General features: G+C 40.0%; 1 protein-coding gene across 5 annotated transcripts in view; it reads left to right on the forward strand.

Annotated features, from left to right (window-relative positions):
* Positions 1 to 134: 134 nt before the first annotated feature.
* SLC35B4 (solute carrier family 35 member B4) overlaps positions 135 to 24,177 on the forward strand; it is a 45,548-nt gene continuing 21,505 nt past the window's right edge. Inside the window, exons 1-7 of one of the 5 annotated variants that reach the window (XM_025471708.3) lie at positions 135 to 274; positions 4,823 to 4,936; positions 17,384 to 17,486; positions 18,843 to 18,892; positions 21,185 to 21,266; positions 21,487 to 21,547; positions 23,261 to 23,370. In XM_025471708.3, coding sequence (XP_025327493.1) covers positions 198 to 274; positions 4,823 to 4,936; positions 17,384 to 17,486; positions 18,843 to 18,892; positions 21,185 to 21,266; positions 21,487 to 21,547; positions 23,261 to 23,370 — 597 coding nt within the window. In that variant the 5' untranslated portion in view covers positions 135 to 197. Of the gene's footprint in view, positions 275 to 497; positions 851 to 890; positions 1,565 to 4,822; positions 4,937 to 17,383; positions 17,487 to 18,842; positions 18,893 to 21,184; positions 21,267 to 21,486; positions 21,548 to 23,260; positions 23,371 to 24,177 lie in introns of those variants that run through there. The other 4 variants (XM_049093460.1, XM_049093462.1, XM_049093461.1 and 1 more) reach the window with 4 other exon arrangements.

Consider the following 24,177-nt stretch of genomic DNA (forward strand, 5'->3'; position numbering starts at 1 on the left):
ACGCCCCCGCGGATGAATGGGGCCCAGGCGGACTGCGAACTACAGCGCCTCGGCCGGCTGCGTTGGTGGCCGCCGCGGGGGAAAGGGAGCCGGCGGCGGCGGCGGCCCGGCGGGGATGCTCCGTGCGCGCGGGGGACGCGGCGGCGCGGCTTGCTGGGGTGGCGGTCTAGGCGGGCGCCTCCTCCCGCGCTCCGGCCATGCGCCCGGCCCTCGCGGTGGGCCTGGTGTTCGCAGGCTGCTGCAGCAATGTCGTCTTCCTGGAGCTCCTGGCCCGGTGAGTGACCGGCGCGGGGCGGGGCGGGGCGCGGCCGCTGGGGACCCGGCATCCCCGGAGGGCGACGCGGGCGTCCGCCGCCCTCGCCGCCCTCGCCGCATTGAAGCCTGCAGAGGGTTCCCTGGGCCGGGCCCCCGTCGGCCGGGTGGGCCGGGTGGGCCGGGTGGGCCGGGTGGGCCGGGTGGGCCGGGGGCTCGTGGCAGCAGCACCCAGCGTTCCTGCGGCTCTTGCCTGCATCGCGTTCCTGCCGCATCCGGGCTTGAGCAGAGGATGTGGTACTCGCCGAGGACAAGGTTTCATTCAGGTGGCCGCCAAGGCATCTGTGCTGTTGGCCTTGAGATGGACTTGACCCAGGCGTACCTCCCGCCGACGGCGTGGGACGGATTCTCAGTCCAGTGCGGAGCCTGGCCCCTTGACCGAGACCGGAACTCGGCCTTCCGACGGCACAGCCCCTAGGTTGAGAAGCGTGCGTTTCGAGGTGTCGCCGTATGACTTCGGGCTGGTCGGGACACTTCCCCAGAGGGCAGCGAGGTTGGCTTCACAGAGGCGGCACTCAATGCAGAGTAGCGTGCAGAGGTCAGCCACTGAGAGACGACAGGCGGACCAGCACAGGCTCGGACCCAAACTGCCAAGTCTTGGCTTGGGCATCCTTTTCATTTAGCTGCTCTGGGCTGAGGAGTAAACTGTCCGTGGGGTCATCTAGTGCCCTGTGTCATAAGGTCATGTATATATGTTTATAACACGGTATGACATTCCAGGGCCTTCATAGGATTTCTGCCCAATGTTTCAAGCTGTGTAAGAGCGTAAGATTTCAGGCTTATCAGAACAATCTTGTGTACCAAACAGGCCAGGAGTTACAGTCTCTTTACTGAAAGTGAAACAGGTCCCAAGAAGTTAGGTGAGGTGGCAGGGCTAGTCCGGCGCCTTTTGCAACCTCCTTGTTATTTTTGAACGTAAGCCGCCCGCAGAATTTTGGTCAGCTCCTCACGTGCAGCCCGCTAGAACTGTGTTTTGCCTTCCGTTACCATCGATTAGTCATTCTGAAGCAATCAGTCTGCTCAGGGTGTGGGTTAATTTTTGCTCTTACAGAGCTTGAAATCTTATGCAGAAAGTGTTGATGAAGATCCGTCACTTATTTTGGGAGTAGGTGGAGAGAGGTTTAAAAATGGAAGGAAAAAAAAAAAAAAGCATCCCGTTGTCAGTCTGGTACACTTCAAAGGAAGATCACTTTGGAAATGGATTTAAAAATATTAGAAAAGTGGTACGATTGGGGCAGCCATGGAAATGGAGGTCAGAGAATAATGTTATATTATAAATACATATAAATATAATACTTGCGTTGAATATGCCATTAAATTAAATCATGCCAAAGGCTGTATAACATCATCATATGCTAGCACCTGAAAGCTCTCCTTACCAAGTGGGGCTCTTGGCTAAATTAGTTGAAAGGTGCAGGTGGTGGCTCCAGCCTCACAGGGTTTTGAAGGATTCCATAAAATCCAGGCGCAAAGCACCTGAAGCACATTGACTTCCTCTTCTAACAACTTCTGTTTCAGTACGGGTAAACCTTGTATTAACGAGCTACTCCTGAAAAGTCGTGATAAATCTAACATTATGGAATGTTTTGGTGAAATATAGCAGCTTCTATGTAGAACAGTTGGAAGAATTTATAAATAAATCCTCCTTTTTTTTTTTTTTTTTTTTGTAAATCTAGCTTTTTGCATACAGCAATGGGTTTTCATAAAGTGATGGAGGGATGCATTTATTAATTTAGTGACTGGTGTACACCAGACTGAATAGCAGCTTTTTCCTGATTTGCTTGGGCAACTCACAACATACCTTGTTAAAAGATCAATAAAATAAGAGCAGGTTGGACCAGATGGTCTTTAAGGTTCTTTGTAGATTTGGCCTCCTCATAAATTTTGACTTTATCATGGGACATTACAGTGGAAAGCTCGTAAATTTTTGTAGGGCAGGAACTGTGCTCTCATATGGCTTCCTTGGAACCATTATGTGCCCTAATAAGTGCCAACTAGAACGCTAAATATAAATGGAAATGGTAGAGTGACTTGTAGGGAGAAGGAAACATTTTTATCCATTTCCCCCAAATTGGAAAACAGATTTAGGTTTTTCTTTCTGATTTTTATATCTGTAATTGGGACCTATAATAAAAAGCACCACCCAGCCATACAGAACAGACATGAAGTCATGAATGGATTCCTTGATGTCCTTCCTGAAAGAGCTTGGAAACAAGATGCGCACACACCAGCTAACTAGCTAGCCAAGGTAGTGTGTGTCTTACGTCAGGAAAGCAATCTGAAACATTTTCTTTTTCCTATTTTATTTCACAATCAAGTGTATAATGTTGACTCAAGGAAGTTTCCTAAATCTGGAGAACTACAGAAGGCATAAACTTCTTCAAATTTGCTTGTCTTTCAAGTAAAAATTTGAATTCTTGACAAAGAGAATTCAAAGTAAAAGAAACTTTGCAGTTGATTATAATTGTTAAGAAGTTAAAGTTCAAGGAAACAAGTGATTTAGAGAAAAGGACCCACAAGCTTTTATACTGAAGTTTTAAAATGAATTACTCAAGTTAAAACAAATAGTTCCATTGGTAGCCATACAACAGCGTGTTCCCCAAAAGAGCTCTCTAAAATGACTTTAACAAAAAATTTAATTATGTGAGTACATTAGGGATATTTTTAAATCCTATGGGAATAGACAAAGTAGAATAGGGTTGTCAAGGGAGGAGGGAGGAGGCAATGGAGAGGGACCCGGATGGGTATGGGATTTCTTTGGGGGATACCCTAAAATGGTAAGCTGCACAACTCTGAAAATACTAAAAACCACTGAATTGTAAACAGTTATATAAGGGAGCCTGCAGACATCACTTATTTGCCCTGTAGCTCTGGGAGACTTACCTGAGTCAGTGCCCTGTAGCTCTGGGAGACTTACCTGAGTCACTGACATGCCTCAGTGTCTTTAGCAGTGCAATGGGCATAATAACTACCTCTGTAAAAATACAAATAAAGATAAAATTAAAAATTATTATGCGTTTTAAAAAATTCTGTGAGAAATACACTTGTAAAGTGAATCATTTTTAGAAATAAATGGTTTCTTTTTATCTTTCACACAATACTAATATTTGAAGTCCTATTTCCTTAAAGTGAGGCACCCTTATATTCATTCAGCCGCTTGAGTGGCTGGATACTGCGCCCAAAATGTGGGGCACGAAGATGAATTGGACGTGGTCGGTCCCCTGACCTTCCCTGTGTCGCCCCAGGTTCTTACTGTTTCATACCCCATGTTTATCGCCCTCATTACGTTGTCATCTCCTTAAGGGTTCAGGGATCATCGGTCACCACAGTGGGAGCTCCCTAGCACCTAACTTTACACTTGGTAGGTTCTCCATAATTGTTCTTCAGTTGAATTGCCTTAATCTATTGGTAAAGAGAAACTGGGTGGGAAGCAAAGAAGCTTGTTGAACCGCATTTGGGCTAAGCCTTGTGATTGGCACTTGACATTTTCTCATTGAATCCTCACTCCAGAATTAAAAATTTATCACCTTTTTATAGGTGAGAAAAAAAGGTCAAGATAAATGTCTTTAAAGGGTTACTATACTTTAATTGAAGACCTTCCAGTGTGCAAGATCCTGATGTTCTAGTCTTTACCTTTTTTCCCCCTCCGTGGCACACTATGGAGTACTTTCCAGGGACTGGCTTATTTACTCTGCAAGAAACCATCGAGACAAGCACTAATACTGTTCTCATTTTAAAGATAAGTAAACAGGATATAGATAGGGTAATTAACTTCCACTCTCACACTTCCATTCTAGAAAACTGGATCCTGCCTGCCATTGTGTAATTTTAACCACCGTGGTTATTATTATTGCTCCTTATCTCGACTTAACCCTGTCAAAGACCTTTGTCTCTAGACACTTTTTTCCTAATCACCCTTCCACAGATACATTTTATATTCTTTCATGTGCTTGATACTTAGAAATACAGCATGCATCTCCCCACCCCAAGAATCAGTTGTTGCCCCCATGGGAACCTTATCTAAGTGATGTTCCAGTCACCAACAATGGGTCCATGTCTTCTATTGACAGTAGTTTTGGTGGCTCTGGGGCAGGAGGCTATGTGAACATTCCAGGAGACCTGAGCATATTGTTGTGCTTGGGCTTTGCTGCTGAAGCTGACTAGTAACCTGACTGAAGCCCTGTAGATGAAGTGCATATCCCAGGTACATACCATCAACTTCCCAAGTTGACTAGAAAAGTTGTATCGTAGTTCTGACAACGAGTGTTATTGGCGTGATTCTTACTCCTGGCCTGCTACACCTAGGAAAGGGTGAAATAAGCTTGGATTCTTCTCTGTGAGCTCTGTTGATAGTCGTGTGTGATCCATGGGATATGAGATCTGAGATAAAGGTCAGTGGGTAATAGAAATCAATATTCCCTGTTACTTCAGATTCTCAGTATAACAAGTCTTGGTGCCCTTTATCTCAACTTTTTGTACCTTATTTGCCTTTTTGATATTTACTACACAGGAAGCATCCAGGATGCGGGAACATTGTGACATTTGCACAATTTTTATTTATTGCTGTGGAAGGCTTTCTCTTTGAAGCTGATTTGGGAAGGAAGCGGCCAGCGATCCCAATAAGGTATGGCACATTGAAGTCTCCTTTAGCCGTTTTTTGTTTTTGTTTTTTAAGAAGTTCAGGGCTTTTCTGGTACCGAGATAAAAGGAGTATGAGACATCCTTTTATATGATCTGTGTAAAAGATATTAGTACAATAATGTAATTCAATTTCTGAATTTAATATGTTGTAAAACCCCAGGGAGCCTATTTTTAGAATAAAATTCCCACTGCAACACAATAATTATAACAGAGACAACATTGTGTATGTGTGTAATACACGGTTGGTCAAAGGCTTAGTGTGACCACAATGTTTTTTAATAGTTATGTATGCTAGCCTCATGTTGGTAAAGTTGTCAAAAGCACTAAGAGTGGTATTCTTGTTCCCTTTTAAAAATGAATGGTTTTGGGGAATAAACAAGTGGTGCTTATGCAGCCTTGTGTTACACTAAATGCCACTGAATTGTTCACTTTAAAATGGTTGATTTTATGTTATGTGCATTTCCTCTCAATTAAAAGAAAGTGAATGGCAAGCTAAGGCAAAATTGTTGATTCCAAACCTCTACCCATTAGTCTAAATTTGCATAACTGTACTCAGGGGGCCAAATAGAAAACAAGACAGTTCTTCTAATAAACAGTGTATTGAAAATTCAGCATTCTTGCTGAGAAGAACTTGAAATAAAAGTGTAATGAATCCAACTGTGAGTTTGTAGTAAGATCAGGTCACTTAATCCCTTTGATATGGATATTCCTGGTGTGACCCTATTCAAAGACTGGTGAGGGCTCATAGTGGTTGGTGTTCTTTTGCAACATTCTTGAGTAGCCTGCTACAGAAAATCTGGTTGAATTTTGTTATTAATCTTGGGCTTTTAAATTTCCCAGCATGATGCTCAGTATTCTGAATAGGTTTTTCATTAGCTTTAATATCTGTGTAAAACTTTCTGCTTCCTAGACCAGCATTTACATCATGGTAGGAGCCTCTTTTTTTTTTTTTTTTTAATTGCTCTATTGTTTTATTTTCAAATTTTTATTTAAATTTTAGTTAACATACAGTGCAATATTGGTTTCAGGAGTAGATTCAGTGACTCATCACTTACATGCAACACCCAGTGCTCATGACAAGTGCCCTCCTTAATGCCCATCACTCATCTAGCCCATCCTGCAATCACCTCCCTCCATCAGCCCTCGGTTTGTTCTCTATTGTTAAGAGTCTTCCTATGTTTTGCTTCCCTCTCTTCCCCCCCCCACCCTTTTCCATGTGTTCATCTGTTTTGTTTCTTAAATTCCACATATGAGTGAGATCATGTGGTATTTAGTATTCCTCCTACTGACTTATTTTACTTAGCATAATACACTCTAGCTCCATCTACGTGGTTGCAAATGGCAAGATTCCATTCTCTTGAATGGCTGAGTAATATTCCATTGCATATATTTACCACATCTTTATCCATTCATAAGTTGATGGACATTTGGGCTCTCTCCATAGTTCAGCTATTGTTGATAATGCTGCTATGAACATTGGGGTGCATGTACCTCTGAAAATCTGTATTTTTGTATCCTTTGGGTAAATATCTTGTAGTGCAGTTACTGGATCATAGGGTAGCCATGTTTTTAAGTTTTTGAGGAATCTCCATACTGTTCTCCAGAGTAGTTGTACCAGTTTTCATTCCCATCAACAGTGCAAGAGGATTCCCTTTCTCCACATCCTCACTAACACCTGTTGTTTCTTACGTTGTTAATTTTAGCCATTCTGACAGATGTGATGTGGTATCTCATCGTGATTTTGGTTGTATTTCCCTGATTAAAGATATTGAGCATCTTTTCATGTGTCTGTTAGCTATCTGGATATCTTCTTTAGAAAAGTATTTATTCGTGTCTTCTGTCCATTTCTTAACTGGATTGTTTGGGTTTTTTTGTGCATTGAGTTTGAAAAGTTCTTTATAGATCTTGGATACTAACCCTTTGTCAGATATGTCACTTGCAAATATCTTCTCCCATTCTGTAGGTTGCCTTTTAGTTGTGTTGACTGTTTCCTTTGCTGTGCAGAAGCTTTTTATCTTGAGGAATTACCGATAGTTCATTTTTGCTTTTGTTTCCTTTGCCTCTGGTGACAAGTCTAGTAAGAAATTGCTATGGTCAAGGTCAAAGAGGTTGGCTGCTGCCTATTTTCTCCTTTATATTTTGATGGTTTCCTGTTTTACATTTAGGTCTTTCATCCACTTTAAATTTATTTTTGTGTATGGTGTAAGAAAGTGGTTCAATCTCATTCTTCTTCATGCTGCTCTCCAGTTTTCTCAACACCATTTGTTGAAGAGACTCTTTTTTTCCATTGGCTGTTCTTTCCTGCTTTTTGAGTATTAATTGACCACATAGTTGTGGGTCCATTTCTTGATTCTCTATTCTGCTCCAATGATCTATGTGTCCCTGATAGCCAAAGCAGTCCTGAAAGAGAAGAACAAAACTGAAGGCATCACGATTTCAGGTTTCAAGCTATATTACAAAGCTGTGGTCATCAAGACAGTATGGCACTGGCACAGAACAAGGACACGGCTCACACATTTTTGATTCCTCTGACCCTTTTCCCCCTCTTCCCACTGTCTCCATTCAGGTTGCCACTAGCACAATTCAGGAATCCATTCACTCTCAACCATTAACTTTTATAAGGTATCCTAGCTGGCTGGCTTCTTGCCTCCCATGCCACCCCTCCATCCCTGTGTTTTGACTTCCTACTGTTGTATTGTGACATCCCCCTCTCACAAGCACTCAGGGGTCACCAGTAGGTTCAGAGAGGAGCCCAGCTCCCTAACCTGCCCTTTGAGGCTCCCCGGGATCTTGCCCCAAAACTTCTAACTCCATGTGTGTCCCATGGTGCTGGCTATTTTATTTTCTATCTGTGAAGTTGCAGTCAAAATCTTGACATCATGGAAATGCCATTCATCCCGAGGAACAATTTCTAGGCCATTCTATGTAGGCGCAACGTGGAATAGTTGGAATTCATTATTCCGTAAGGCCTTCATGAACTCTATCTCCGAATGGCATTGTTTTAAGAAAATTTGGCAAGAAACCTTGTAGTATTTTAGAAGCTGTGAAATAGCTGTTCTTGGTGTTAAAAAAAAAAAAATGTCAACTGAGTAAATTTGAAGATCTAAGTGGTTTTAGTAGATGATTCATGAATCAGGCAGTATCCATCTACCAAGAATAGAAGATCTCTACCTCAGCTAAAGAAGGGAAAGGCTCTTCAAGGCAGAGAGCATTAAAAAAAAAAAAAAGAAGAAAGGAATTTATTAGCAAGATATGCATTGTTTAGGTGAGGTCACCTCAAAAGGAGAGCAGAAGGGGGTCTATCAGAAAATTCCTCAGTGTTGATCAGGGAATTCTACGTTGGCTGGTTAAAGGTGACATTGGGTGGGAGGAGGAATAAAGTCTTGGTTTAATGAGTTGGGTTGTTAACCTAAGTGGCACAATTTGGGGCCTGTGGTTTTCTTTTGAGCACTACCCCCTTTCAGTCAGACTCTCAGCTCCACTGAGAGATGTGATAAACATGTAAGGAAGGCCTTAGCACCACTCTCCAGTTACTGCCCTGAAGTTCTTTAAGTTTCTGTTGTTCCTTTGTGTGATATCCATAGATTGTAACCTTTTTCCTTAACCTCTGTAGTATTCACAGGTCACAACTTCAGATTACCACTCCTTAAGTTGGTTATTTTGTTCCTAGATGTTCCAGTTTTAGGGAGATCGTTTGCTTGATGGTTAGCGCCTACATGTATTTCAGGGTTGTGCAAGAATACAATGCACCAGAGAGATTATTATCATTACCATAAGTGGGATAAATCCCAGTATTTGGAGTGCACTTTAGAACCATTGTCCCCAAGACCCAGACCAATCAAAATCAAACGAGTCCAAGACTCTGTGAAGAGTCACCTTTTAAGCCCAGTGACTTGTTCTGTGATCTTACCTGAGTTTCAGCGTCCCCATGTGTCCTGTCCAGGCACACCAGGTGGTATTGGCCACAGCACAGGCACCTCCTTTGTCAGCTAATAGATAATAGCTCTTCTGTTATTTGGGAAATAGGGACCTGTCAAAAGGAGTGAATTCTGAATCATGAATGTCTTCTGGTAGACCCCCTCCCCTTTTCTTAAAAAAAAGATCTATTTATTTTAGAGGGGGCACGCAGAGGGAGAGAATCTCAAGCAGACTCCCCACTGAATGTGGAGCCTGATGTAGGGCTCATTCTCACCATCCAGAGATCATGACCTGAGCTGAAATCAAGAGTTGGGCACCCAACTGGCTGAGCCACCAGGCACCCTGATAGGCCCTTTCTAACTCAACAACGTAAATTTAGGGAAGTCGACCAATGAAGTGTCTTATTTTATCTGTGAAAAGTTAGGGGGGGCACAGTTAGATTTTTTTCTATTTTGAAATAAAGGGTTGTTTAAATTTCAGAGGTTGCTGTGTTATAAGGACATTGAGACAACAAAATCTGGCAGTGAGGGGCTATTTTTGCAGAAGCAGAATGGACTTTATCCACATGTGCCACAGTCTTACAAATACAATATGAAGGCTTGGTGTTATTTTTTTGACAGTGTTTTCCATGTAATTTACACATCAAATGGCTTCATTCATTTAACAGGTCCTTTGGAATGTTTGGGTCAAAAAACTTCACTTATAATTTGGTTGAGGGGGATCCCTGGGTGGCGCAGCGGTTTGGCGCCTGCCTTTGGCCCAGGACGTGATCCTGGAGACCCGGGATCGAATCCCACGTCAGGCTCCCGGTGCACGGAGCCTGCTTCTCCCTCTGCCTGTGTCTCTGCCTCTCTCTCTCTCTCTCTGTGTGACTGTCATAAATAAATTTAAAAAAATATTAAAAAAAAAAATTTGAGGAAGTTACTAAAAAAATTTTTTTTTAAAGATTTGATGTATTTAGTTGAGAGACAGCGAGAGTGCAGGGAGAGAGGGGCAGAGGAAGTGGAAGAAGCAGACTCCCCATTGAGCAGGAAGCCTATTGTGGGGCTGGATCCCAGGACCCTGGGATCATGACCTGAGCCGAAGGCAGACGCTTCACTGACTGAGCCACCCAGGAGTCCCAGTCAAAAATATTTTTTAAAAAGGTTTTAAAGTTCTTACCTAAATAGGATCACAGATTACCACAAAATCTAATACTTAAAAAGTGAAAGAGATTTTTACAGTCTTAGCCAAATGAGACCAAAAGCCTAAGAAAATCTTGTCCTTTTAATAGAGATAAAACCAAATTCTACTTTTCCACTAGCTTACTTTTGATATTAAAACTCATTTTTAGGGAACCTTGGGTGGCGCAGCGGTTTAGTGCCTGCCTTTGGCCCGGGGCGCGATCCTGGAGACCCGGGATCGAATCCCACGTCAGGCTCCCAGTGCATGGAGCCTGCTTCTCCCTCTGCCTGTGTCTCTGCCTCTCTCTCTCTCTCTCTCTGTGACTATCATAAATAAATAAAAATTAAAAAAAATAAAACTCATTTTTAAAAATAAATTTATTTTAATCGTAATCAGTTTGACCACACATGAAACTTCTTGTTTAAAGATTATCTTTCCACAAACCTGCTACTTTTTTCCCCCTCTGCATCCCAGTTTTGTTCTATGTTTTTTTCCCTTTAAACAACCAACCTCATTTTAGAACAAAATTACTTTTTTTCCCCTTAACAAAAAGTGTATTGAAAGAGGACTTTGGCTGCCTCCATTTTGACCTCAGACATTCTAGTCCGGTTCTTCTTTCCAGCTTGTCTCTTGGCTCAGGCTGAAGACCATGAGGGCAAAGCATCCTGTGATGGGAATGGAAGCTACCCCCTCGAGTAGTAGGAACTGCCCTGGGCTAGCAAGGTCCTGTCCATGACTGACCTGAAGACAATGGTTAATTTGACTTTCACTGTCTATGTGTACATATCGTGTACCTTTGCTCCACATTTTCTTAAATATAAACCTGGAAGTATTTTTGGCACTTTAGACACAGTCTCTCAGATGTTAGTCCCCTATCTTCTGGATGTTGGCCTCACTGAAATAAATTCCTTGTTTCACCACCACTCTTTTTTCTTCCTTCAGATTTTGTGAGCGGCCAACGGCCAAACCTGGTCTGTTTAGGACCCCTGGAGCCAGGTGTTCTTGGGCTCCTGCGCCCTGGCTAAACTAGCTCTATTTCTCACTGCTTTGTTTCCTAAAAACACATCCTACTTTCCTGCCATACAGGGATATTTTCCTTATTATTTCTACTAGCTTTAATTACATATTAATTAGAATTCTTCATTTTTAAGATTTTATGTATTTATTCATAAGAGATACAGAGAGAGAGAGAGACAGAGACACAGGCAGAGGGAGAAGCAGACACTCCTTGCAGGGACCCTGATGCAGAACTCGATCCCAGGACCCTGGATCACAACCTGAGCCGAAGGCAGATGTTCAACCACTGAGCCACCCAGACGCCCTCTATTAATTAGAATTCTTAATCCTGAGAAACCTTAATTTCTATGAAAACTAAGAAGTAAGCTATTGGGGGGCTGTCAGTGTTACCAGCATTTTTTTGAACTTGAATTTTATGAATACATTTCAAAAATTTTAAAAGCACATCCCTTTTAAAATTTTCCAGTGGAGTATTAACATACCCAAATATTTTAGTTTCTCTGTAATAAACCAAAAGTAGATAAATTTAGTTTAATAATTAACGGTTTAGCATTTTGTCTTTTTTGGAAATTATCTAGATTTGTTGTCAGTCTTTGCTTTACTTCCAGTTAGTTAACGTACAGCATTATATTAGTTTTACATGTATGATATAGTGATTCAGCACTTGATATATCACCCTGTGCTCATCGTGACAGGTGCACTCCTTAAACCCTGTCACCTAAGTCACTCATCCCTCCACCCCCACCCCTCTGGTAACCACCAGTTTGTTCTCTATAGTGAAGAGTCTGTTTCTTAGTTTTTCTCTTTCTCCCCTTGGTTATTTATGTGTTTTTTTTTAATTCCACGTATGAGTGAAATCATGTGGTATATCCATTCTCTGACTTACTTAGCATTATACTCTAGCTCTATCCATGTCATTGTAAATGGCAAGATGTCATTCTTTTTATGGCTGAAAAATATTCTGATATATATAGATACCACATCTTCTTTATCCATTCATCAGTTGATGGACACTTGGGCTGCTTCCATATCTTGGCTATGGTAGATAATGCTGCTATAAACATAGGGGTGCATGTATCTCTTTGAATTAGTGCTTTTGTATTCTTTGGGTAAATACCCAGTAGTGTGATTACTGGATCATAGGGTAGTTCTTTTTTTAACTTTTTGAGGAACTTCCATACTGTTTGCCACAGTGACTGCACCAGTTTGCATTCCCCAACAGTACATGAGGGTTCCTTTTTTCTCTATATGCTCACCAACACTTGTTGTTTCTTGTGTTGATTTTTAGGCATTCTGACAGGTGTGAGGTGATACCTCATTGCAGTTTTGATTTGCATTTCCCTGGTGATCAGTGATGTTGAGCATTTTTTCATTGTCTGTTGGCCATTTGTATGTTGTCTTTGGAGAAATGTTCATGTCCTCTGCCCATTTTTAATTGGTTTATTTGTTTTTTGAGTGTTGAGTTTTATAAGTTGTTTATGTGTTTGGATGCTCTTTATCAGATATGTCACTAACTAGTGTGAGAAGAATAAATGTTAACTCTTCTTTAAATGTCCCTGTGAAGCCATCTGGTTCTGGACTTTTGTTTGTTGGGAGTTTTTAAATTATTAATATTGATCTGTTTATTGATAGTATTGATAGTTTTTGTAATTTATGGGTTCCTGGGAATTTATCCATTTCTTTTACGTTGTCCAGTTTGTTGGCATATAGTTTTTCATAATATTCTTTTATAATTGTATTTCTGTGGTGTTTGTCGTTTTTCCTCTCCCATTTGTGATTTTACTTATTTGGTTCCTTTCTCTTTTCTTTTTGATAAGTCTGGCTAGAGAGTTATCAATTTTATTGTTTCAAAGAACCAGCTCCTGGTTTCGATTTGTTCTATTGTCTTTTTAATTTCTACATCATTTATTTCTGCTCTAATCTTTATTACTTCTTCTGCTCTCTTTAAGCTTCATTTGTTCTTTTTTTAGCTCCTTTAGGTGTAATATGTTATTTGAGATTTTTCTTGCTTCTTGAGGTAGGCCTGTATTGCTATAAAATTCCCTCTTAGAACTGCTTTTGTTACACACCATTTTAAACCATTGTGTTTTCATTTTCATTTGTTTTTGTGTGCTTCTTAATTTCTTATTTCCTGATTGATTCCATTCGTTGTTTAGTGGCATGTTATTTAACCCCCATGTTTTTGTGACGTTTCCAGATTTTTTCTTGTAGCTGGCTTTTAGTACCATACCATTGGATTCTTTTCGAATAGTCTTTTTTAATTTGTTGAGGCTTGCGTTGTGGCCTTGATATGTGATCTTTTCTGAAGAATGTCTGTGTGTACTTGAAAAGAATATGTATTCTGTGTTTTAGGATGGAATGGTCTGGATATATCCATTAAATCCATCTGTTCCAGTGTGTCTTTGAAGGCCATTGTTTCCTTGTTGATTTTCTGTTTAAACTATCTATTGATATAAGTAAGGTGTTAAAGTCCCCTACTATTACTGTATTATTATGAATTAGTTCCTTTATGTTTGTTATCAACTGTTTTATGTATTTGGGTGCTCCCATGTTGGTTGCATAAGTATTTATAATTGTTATTTCTTCTTGTTAGATTCTATTATTACTATTTTTAGTATTATTTACTATTTACTATTATTACTATTTACTGTCCGTTATTACTATTATTATTATTACTATTATTACTATTTACTGTCTTTGTCTCTTGTTATAGTTTTTATTTATTTATTTTTACAGTCTTTGTTTTAAAGCCTAGTTTGTCTGATATAAGTATTAATATTCCAGCTTTCTTTTGACATCCATTTGCATAAATGTTTCTCCATCCCTTCACTTCAATCTGTGCATATCTTTAAGTCTAAAATGAATCTCTTGTAGACAGCATCTGGATGGGTCTTGTTTTTCTTATATATATTGTCGCCCTATATCTTTTGAGTGGAGTGTTTAGTCCATTTAAATTCAAAGTGATTATTTATAGATACATATTTATTGCCATTTTATTACTTGTTTTCTGATTGTTTCTGAAGACTTTTGCTGATCCTTGTCTTTCATGGTTTGCTGGTTTTCTTTCGTGATATATTTAGATTTCTTTCTCTTTATTGTTTGCATATTTATTACTGGATTTTGATTTGTGTGTTAGTCTGTCTCTTGCTCTTCTCTGCAACAACAGCTCCAGGAGTCATTTCTCTCTCAAACTAGGTTTGTATGTATATATAACATTTTCTGCATATAGCCGTCCATATTAAGTTGATGGTTGTTTAAATTTAAACCTATTCTTTACCCCTCGCTTCCCCACATTTTAGGTATACGGTGTCATGTATTACATCTTTTTATTTTGTGAGTACCTTGACTGATATTTTACAGAAATACTAGTTTTTACTGCTCTTGTGTTTTCTACCTTCATATTGTCATTTTTGGTCTTTCCTTTCCACTCAGAGTCCCCATTAATATTTCTTGCAGGGTTGATTTAATGGTCACAGACTCCATTAGTTTTTGTTCATCTGAGAAACTCTTTATCTCTCCTTCTATTCTGAGTGATAGCTTTGCTGGATAGAGTATTCTTGGCTGCAGATTTTTCCCATTCAGCACTTTGAATGTATCATGCCACTTTTTTCTGGCTTGCAAAGTTTCTGCTGAAAAATCCCTTGATAGCTTTATAGGGGTTTCCCTAATATGTAACTGTCTTCTTTCATCTTGCTGCTTTAAAATTTTTTTTTTATCACTGTGTTTTGCCATTTTAATACAATATATATTGGTGTGAAACTTCTTTTGTTGATTTTGTTGGGGATTTCCCATGCTTCCTGGATATGGCATATCTGTTTTCTTCCTCTAATTAGGGAACTTTTCAGTTATTATCTCTGCAAATAAATTTTCTTTATTTGCCCTCTTTTCTTTCTCTTTTTGTAGGACACCTGTAATGCAAATGTTACAATGTTTTATGGAGTCACTGAGTTCCCTAAGTCTGTTCTCATTTTGGATAATTCATTTTTCTGTTTTGTTCATCTTGATTACATTACATTACTCTATCCTCTGGGTCATTAATTCATTCCTTTGCTTCCACCCTGCTATTTATTGTATCAGGCATGTTTCTTGTTTCATTTATTGAGCCCTTTATTTCTGCTATGTTGTTATCTCTGTGTTAAGGGTCTCATTCATGTATTCCACTCTTTTCTCAAGCCTGATGAGTATCTTTGTGATCATTACTTTAAATTCTGTATCAGGCATGTTATTTTTGTTTCACTTAGATCTCTGTCCATGGCCTTTTTCTATTCTGTCATTTGGGACAGATTCCTCTTGTCTTCCCATTTTGTGTAAGTCTCTACACCTGTTTCTCTGTGTTAGGAAAGGCAGCTACATCTCTTCTTGAGGTTATGGCTTATGAAGAAGAGGTCCTGTAGTGCCCTGCAGTGTAGTGTCCCCTCTTACCCTGCCACTTCAAGGAGTATCTCTAATGTGTACAGCATGTGGTCTGTTGTTGTGTCTTGGCCACTTTATCCTTCAGGCCAGTTGTCTACAGAGGCTTTCTTTGCCTCTTGTGGGCAGTGTTTGGTGTCTGGCCTGAATGTGCTGCATTTTAGCTAGTTGTGCACTGGTCTGCTCATGAAATGAGACCTTTCATCACTGCCACTGGAACCAAGGCCCTGCAGAACTCCCAGGTACACTTCAAGTCACTGGTGCCACACACTGTATTTCCCCAGGCTGTTTGCCCTACCTTCTCTCCAAGAGTGGCCCCAGTGCCTCAAGGCTCTATCTGAACGAAACCCACTGACCTCTAGACCTCCAGGCTTTAAGCTCCACTGACTGCAAGAACTCACGAAATTCAGCCCCTCTCACTTTCCAAGCCAATCACTGTGGGGATTTGTTTTCTCTGTTGCTCCACGTGTGTTAGTCTGTCTCTTGCTCTTCTCTGCAACAACAGCTCCAGGAGTCATTTCTCTCTCAAACTGTGTATCTGCACTTCCCACCTTCCTTGATGTGGCCTCTTCTCCACCTTTAGTTGGAGTTTGTTCTGCTAGTCTTTGGGTCAATTTCTGGGGTATTTAGGTTGATTTGATAGTTATCTGGAATGAAGTCAGCCTAGGGTCTTTCTACTTCTAGAAATAATCTAGATATCTAATGAATTTAACTTAATTCATCATTTAACCTAACTCAGCAAAACTTTAAGGTTTTAGGTAACCAAAAAGAAATTGAGAAAACTATTAGGTAGACATAAATATTGTTGAAAGTTTATTTATGAACTTTTATTTATCTATTTAACTTACTTGTCTTTAATAACTATGTTTAGATGACCTATAAAAACTAAATTAAATATTAGATGAAGTCAGCCATTATCCTAAGCTATTAATTTTTGTTGACAGATCTTATAAAGGACAACATGAACTTGTTTGAAGGCTAGTAAACTGAACTAGAATAACAGTTACATATTTAGTGTTGGTAACTCTAAAGACATGTCTGTTTTAATTAAGCCATCAACCTTAAACTAGCATTTATATTGAATATTTTTTCAAACCATGTGAACTTGAAAAGTGGGTTAATTTCTTTTTGAGAATTGCAGAATGCTTAATTCTTACAAGTGCCTGCCTTCAAACCAACTAAATAGAGCTTTTACAAATTAATTTTAGCAGAACCCCCCAGAAGTAGAAAATACCACAGAGCTACACCACGTAAATATAGATAGACATGAACATACAGACAGAGAGCCTTTATAGCTTCAGGTTTTATTTATTTTATTTTTTTTCAGGTTTTAAATTACTGCCAGGAAATAGGTTAGGTACAGGATTTACGGTAATAATGATAAAAGTTAAATATCTGTTATTTTTCTGGTAGATGGAATAAGGCTATATCAGTCTAGATGGCTAAAGCTTTGTTTAGTATTTGTGAAGACACTTAAGATTTGAATTTCTTCTGGCAAGTCAAGTTCTAAATGACCTCTCCCCCTTGTGTTTTTTCTTGATAAGAATTACCACTCTGAAATTTGTATTTTAGAGGGATAGACTAGAAAGGATTTCCTAGAGAAGACCAGTAGAATATTGAATATTTACATCTTAAAGCCACAGGGAAAGAACACAAGCTTCTCCTAGAAGGACTCTTACTCCCTTAAAGTCAGAATTTTTATACTTATAAGTCTTTTGAGATAGGGGAGTTTGTTAGTCTGGCTTTGGATGTATTTTTATGTGTGCTTGATATTGACTTCACATTATAGTAGTATTAGAATCTTTTAATCTGTAGGGACTAAAACAAAATACCTTTCTAACCAAAAATGACTATTCCTTCTAAACTTGATTTTCTTGAAATAGTAGACTTTGTGTGATATGCTGTGATCTCTGCATTTTAGGTACTATGCCGTGATGGTAACCATGTTCTTCACTGTCAGCGTGGTGAACAACTATGCCCTGAATCTCAACATTGCCATGCCCCTGCATATGATATTTAGATCTGTAAGTGCTGCTGGCTCACATGCATATGTTCCTCTAGGAAATGAAGCTAAGTGGGTAGATTGAATACTTGACAAAAGTAGAAAGAAAATAAAGTGTGAGTAAAGGTTGGCTTTCATCTGCGCAGTAATGAGGAAAGTGGACAGTTGACTTTTATCCCTCTGAAGTCTTATGGGTGATCAATAAAAGCTGAAATTTCCCTGGGAAACAGATTTTACATTTAATTTCCTCCATCTGATTGATTTTATAGTCAGGCTTGCTATGAATGTTATTTAACTTATTTCTCATTACTTTTTATTTCTATCCTAAAATTACACTTACTTCTAGTACATAAACACTTTCTTTTTCTGATGCCCCCCCCCCCCTTTTTTTTTTTAAAGCAAGAGACTTTTGAGATGAGGGGAAATTCTTTTAAGGTTATTTATTTTAGAGAGGGTTGGGTGCCTGCACTCAAGTGCTGCAAGGGGCAGAGGGAAAGACTCTCAAGGAGACTCCCCACTGAGTATAGAGCCTGATGCAGGGCTTAATCTCACCACCCTGAGATCATGACCTGAGCCAAAACCAAGAGTCGGATGCTTAACCAACTGAGCCACCCAGGTGCCCTAAATAAAGGGAAATTCTTGAAGGTAAGGTTTGTCCCAGAGCAGCAGAGGTTTCTTCTTCCTCTCACGTTTGGTGGGAGATCTGCAAATAGTTTGTGTATAAATAAATAAGAACAGAGCACTCTGTGAAGAGCAGGAAAAACTTCAAGGGGAATGTAGTTAGGATTGCAGAAGAATGCAAATTGGTGACCGTTGGAATTACAACATTTCTGTGTAGTTTGAGATTTCTGTGGGGCTAAAGGTGCTATCCCCAAAGGAACTTTTCAGAGCTAATTATAATTACAAAAATGACTTTCAAAGACCAAGCACATAATAGACTTTCAATAAACTCTTGCTGATTGAGCGACACCTTTCCAGAGAAGAGAAAGATCCCTGCATGCCTTCTTTCATTAATTAAAACCGGGGATGAGGAAAAGCTTAATGGAAAAAAAGCTTTGTAAAAGCTCTTGTAAATTTGATGGAAAATTAAACAAAATTAAATCTACAGTATAATTTGTTTCTGCTAGCCTTAATTTCAGCTCTGACCAATATTTAGAGAATTGACCATTTTTATTCTCATTATCTTCAGAAGGTTTATTTTACATAACATTTGTATGGTTTATACTTTTTGCCATTATAAGAATAAGTGAAGCTTACTAATTATTCATCCTAACCTCCTTTCTGGCTCTTTTTCTTGCTTGTGCATGTTCATATTTATCTTGAATTATTTTCTTTCTCTGGTGCACTAAACCTCTATTACTGTTGTCTCCTTTTACAGGGTTCTCTAATTGCCAACATGATCCTAGGAATTATCATTTTGAAGAAGAGGTAAACAGTACACTTTCATATTTTATGTACAAGAAGGATATCCAGAGCCCTGTCCATTAGCTGGATTCCTTTTCTCGTAGTGGTGATAAGTTTGCTTGTGATCATCTAGCTTGTTTCTTAGTGTTCTCTGTGGCAGTGCTGTGTATCTTGAGGCAGTGGGCCAGGTAAGGAGCCCCACCTATGGCTTTGGAGCAGCATTTTCTCTGTAGAACTAAATAGCTCTTGTCATCATGAATCTTTAATACCATAGTAACCTACGAAGCCAGTTGATCTAGAACTTCACTCTCCCATATGGTCTCCACTAGCTACATGGGATTATTTACACTTAAATTTAAGTTATTTCAAATAAAATAAAATAATTAGTTTCTCACATTTTAAGTGCTTAGTAGTGACATGTGGCTAGTGGCGACCATGTTGGAGAACCCAGATACAGAACATTTTCAGCTTCATGGAAGTTCTTGGACAGTGCTATCCTAGAAGGAGTTTATCAGCACAATGTGATGAACTAATGATAATCATCCATATTAGGAAGAAAATTCCTAATGAAGACCCAAATGGCCAACGAGATGGAACAAGAAGTTTTCAGGACTGTTCCATGTGGCCGTCACCAGTGGGGGTCTCTAGGATATGGTTGGGAAATACCAAAATATCTGGGATACTTTCTCAAAGTATGGATCTTCTACCTTCTTTCTGAGCCTTACCCCTTACTCCCAGGGAGGAGAGGAGCTGGGGAGAGTCAGCACATTGTCTGGAACACTTCACAGGAAAAGTTCACCCTCAATGTTAAGATCACAACTGCACAAGCTCATGCCAGCTTTTCTGTGTATTCAGTATCTAGCCCCAGTATTAGAACTCTAGACCAACTTAAAAAGTGCTGTCAATTAAGAGTGTGGGAACCTAGAGTTTTTAAGTAATAAGAGCTGTGTCATAAGAAGGACAGTTGTCCCTCCTGCTTGGGCTCATGAACCCATTATCTTCTGAGGCTTATGCATTCACCAAATGAGTACAGCTGCATTCGGGTTTGTCACGTTGAAGTGACTGCTACATTTCTTGGTGGTATAGAATTCATGTTGGGACAGACCTGCTGTCCTTCCAACCTTTAATTTTGTGCATAATAGGGATACAAAAGATAATATTATGAAAGGAATGTATTCTCCTGATAGTGCTCTGAAATGTCAGGGGCCTTTGTTAAACATCCATTTCCCTGAAGAACTTGTTTTGGGTCTGACCCCTTGAGTCTACCCACGTAAGCCTGTGTGACTCTCCTTAGTGCGTATCACCCAGAAAGCAGGGATTTCCCTAAGGTAACTATGTAATATCATGAATTAGTAAGTTGCTGTCTCCTTTTGCATATCTTGAGTAGAGTCCCTTTGGTCCATAGTGGGTTCCTCATTCCGGGATTTAAAGACCAACTTTTTACTTACCTTAGCCTGCCCTTCATTAATTCTTAGGCCTGAATCATTTCCTGCCTTGCCCCTCTCTCGTCTGGTGTCCTGCTCTTGGCCCCAGATCTGCCGCTAGCCAGTTCTGTTGGCCCCTTATGAGGTGATGTGACCAGAACCGTACAAAGTACTTGACAGGAAATCTCGGGAGGTTCATCCTATCCATTTAATTCCTTTTCATTCTTGCCCGAGGCCTTTCACTTTTATCAGTAAGAGCACAGGAGGGATGTTAATGCGGTTGTTTTAGTTCATATGAAACGCCACTGTTCTTACCGCCAGCAGTCCTTTTAGTGTAATATTTCTCCCTTTATCCAACTTATGTGCCAGCATTTAAAAGCAACATTGATGTCATTCAGAGATGTTACCAAAAAAAAAAAAAAAAATCTTCTCTTGAAAATGGACAGTTGAATGATTTCTTGAGCATTGAATCCTGCTCCGAGCATTGAATCCTGCTCCTTGTCCCTGATGCTCCATTCTTCCTCTTGCGTGGCATGTCTCTGACGCTCAGGTTTGGGGCCTTAAAGAGGAAGAGCAACAGGTGCCAGTGAAGACCTGTCTGGCTTTCACTGGAACTCTTGAGCAGAATGGAATGTCATGTCTGCTCTATGTCTTTTTTTATTATTTTCTGGTGAAACAATCTGTTGGTCCACAGACTATTTAGGCAACACTGAGAAGGGGTGTTCAGTCCTCAGTCAGCATCCTGATTCTTTCACACAACTTACATGTGCTTGATTCCATTGGCTATATGGTGGGGATTTGTACTCTTACCCAACATCCAACTGTGAATGTCATGTGGAAATTCGTATCTGTGCATTTGTTTTCCTAAGGTGGTCTGTTCTTGTTTTTGCAGATACAGCATATTCAAATATACCTCTATTGCCCTGGTGTCTGTGGGGATATTTATTTGCACTTTCATGTCAGCCAAGCAGGTGGTAAGAATCACTTCACAAATCCTTTATGTTCACTGCTTGCCGTGGGGGCCCCAGTACTTTTTATTGATGCAATACATGCACATGCTTATGCAATAGAAGGATTCGGGTCTCTGCAAGAGAAAAGTGGAGGTCAGTGGGTAACACAGAGGGTTCCTTTGTACCCAAGCACTTTGTGTGAAGTTTTGGCCTCTGTACCTGGTGTTTTTTTCTTATTTCCTAGACTTCCGAGTCCAGCTCAAGTGAGAATGATGGATTCCAGGCATTTCTAAGGTGGCTACTAGGCAAGTACAGTAATTACACTAAAGCTAATAGCCTCTGCAGTCCTGTTTGCTGAGTTTTCTCCTGAGGGACAAGTTTCTTGGCAAGAAGCATTGGCTCAACAGATTATGCCACCGAAGAGAGAGGCACCTGGGATCATCTAGCTTTGAACTTTGGTGTTGAACATGAAAAGAAGACAATGTCCATGTTTGGGGTAGTATGTATGACAACACGGGGCCACGGTTTCCTTGGCTGCCACTGGCCTAGAAGGAAACGTACATGTCCGCTTGCCCGTCACTCTCCCTGGGAGCGAGTGCTTCAAGTGTCATCCATTTCTTCATGATCTGTCTGCTGAGGTGCAGCAGTAAATTTCCAGGGGACTCATTTCTAAGTCTTAGATTCATTTTCTTTATAAGCTAGCTGTTCCATAATGAGTGTTCCCAAACCCGCCTAATCATCAGGATCTCCTAGGGAATTTTTAAAAATAAGAGTATCTCTTTGTGGAATTAATTAGACAACTCCTATAGAGCTTTGACCTCATGTTGTAGGTTATGGAGGTGGAACTCTTTCCAAGTGCAGTTGATGGCAGCACCAGATTAAGATGAAGCGGATGAGAAATAGTACAAAAACTCCATTCTCCCTGTTGCTTGGCTTGGAAACTATCCCTTTAGGTTGCTCTTCTTCTTCTTTTTCTTCTTTTTTTTTAAGATTGTATTTATTTATTCATGTTGGGGGGTGTGGTGCACAGAAGGAGAAGGAGAGGGAGAAGCAGGCTCCCCACAGAGCAGGGAGCCAAACACAGGGCTTGATCCCAGGACCCAGGATCACGACCTGAGCCGAAAGCAGAAGCTTACCCCACTGAGCCACCCAGGCGCTCCTAGGTTGCTCTTCTTAACGTAGATCTGTATGAGCTGTTAGAAAACACTCTATCCAATAAGAAAAATTTGCAGAGGATATGAACATACAATTCACAGGGAAAAATTAATGTCTGATCATTGTACGTTCAAACTCAGTAGTCTAAGAATCTGAGAAATGCAAATTGAAACTAAAATGCAGTACCTTTTTATTTTCGGTCCACTTTTTTAAGGCAAGAGAGTAAATGATTATTTTCATTGCTGAGGGTGCAGGAAGACAACCATTTTTGTATGAATTGTTTATGGTAGAAATTGACACAGCCTTTCTGGAAAAATTTATGTTTTGGGTTTTAAAAATGTCTGTACCTTTTGACTCGCTAATTCATTTAGCAAAGTTTATCCTAAGGAAATCATCAACATTTTGTTTAAAGATTTATGTCCAAGGATGTACATTGATTTTAATGGCGAAATAATTGGAAGTAATCTAATTCTCATGTTGTAAGACATTTAATATGGTCCCTCCACGTGATAGAGTCATGGAGCCATTAATTCATACCTTTGAAAAAATTTTAATGAATGACTTGAAGGAAAATCCAAGAAAAAGATTGTGAAGAAAGCAAGAGATACAACTGTGTATTCATAATGATCCTATTTTAGTGTAAAAAATACATACATACATGTATATATATAGAGAGAGAGCAAACTATTATGGACTGGGTAGTTAGTATACTGTGGTTGAACTTCATTTCTTTTAAAAATGTTGTGTATGTTCTACAACTATCTTGTAATATATGTAGAACAGTCAGTGTTCTTTAGGAAAACATCTGGAAATGAGCAAATCTAGTATCTTGTAGCCTAATTTTTGTTTTTTGTTTTTTTTAGGGATTGGGGCACTGACTTTTGCACTTCTGATGTCAGCAAGGATGGGTATTTTCCAAGAGACCCTATACAAACAATTCGGGAAGCACTCCAAGGAGGCTTTGTTTTATAACGTAAGCAATTTCTTAAACCTGGGGAAGATAGAAAGTACCGAGTTGTAGTGTGTTATTTCAAATGAAATATGCATTTTTCTGATATAGTTAAAGGACCAAGTATTTTTAATAGGCTACTACTTGTATTCTGAGCCACGATTCTCTACGTGAGATGATCATGATCAGTCAGCATGAAGCTAGCATGTCTGCTAACCAGGAACAATCCCTGGGAATGAGGACCTTTACCCCCAGTGTTCCTGTAGATAAAGTCAAGTTAAAACTACCATGGGAACTTAGAATAAGAAAATAAGTTCCAAAAACAACATGCTGAGGGGGATGCTGGCAGGCTGGCAGGCAGGCATTTGAGGGAGAGGGGAAGAGAGGTGAGAGAAGTCTCTCCGGGGAGCGCTGTCTATGATGGAGAGTTTCATTAGCTAATACTGTGCACTTCCACCTCTTTTTTGGAAGCTGCTGAGCTAGAGCCACCTCCTCTAACTCCTCCTCCTCCAACCTCTCTCCTATGGGGAGAACGTCCAACCTAGGAGCACTAAAGTTGCAGAAAATCAGTTTGAGATATTTAATTGGAGCTGGAGTACGTGGCTGGGCATTAAAAAAAATAAGGAACAGTCTATGTGGTTCACATCTTTCTTTTAGAACAGTACCTGGCACAAAATGGCTGCCCCGTACTGTTAGCTATGATTCCATACCATGGTGGTGCCGGGTTGTTGTCACGCCTGTTTGCCTGTGCTTCCGTGTTGTTTCCCCTTCATCCTCTTTTGATTCTTGTCTTTGTTTTCCCTGACCTCATATTGTCCTCAAATCTCATTT

Source organism: Canis lupus, chromosome 14, assembly GCF_003254725.2.
Source record: "Canis lupus dingo isolate Sandy chromosome 14, ASM325472v2, whole genome shotgun sequence".
Classification (NCBI taxonomy): Eukaryota; Metazoa; Chordata; class Mammalia; order Carnivora; family Canidae; genus Canis; species Canis lupus.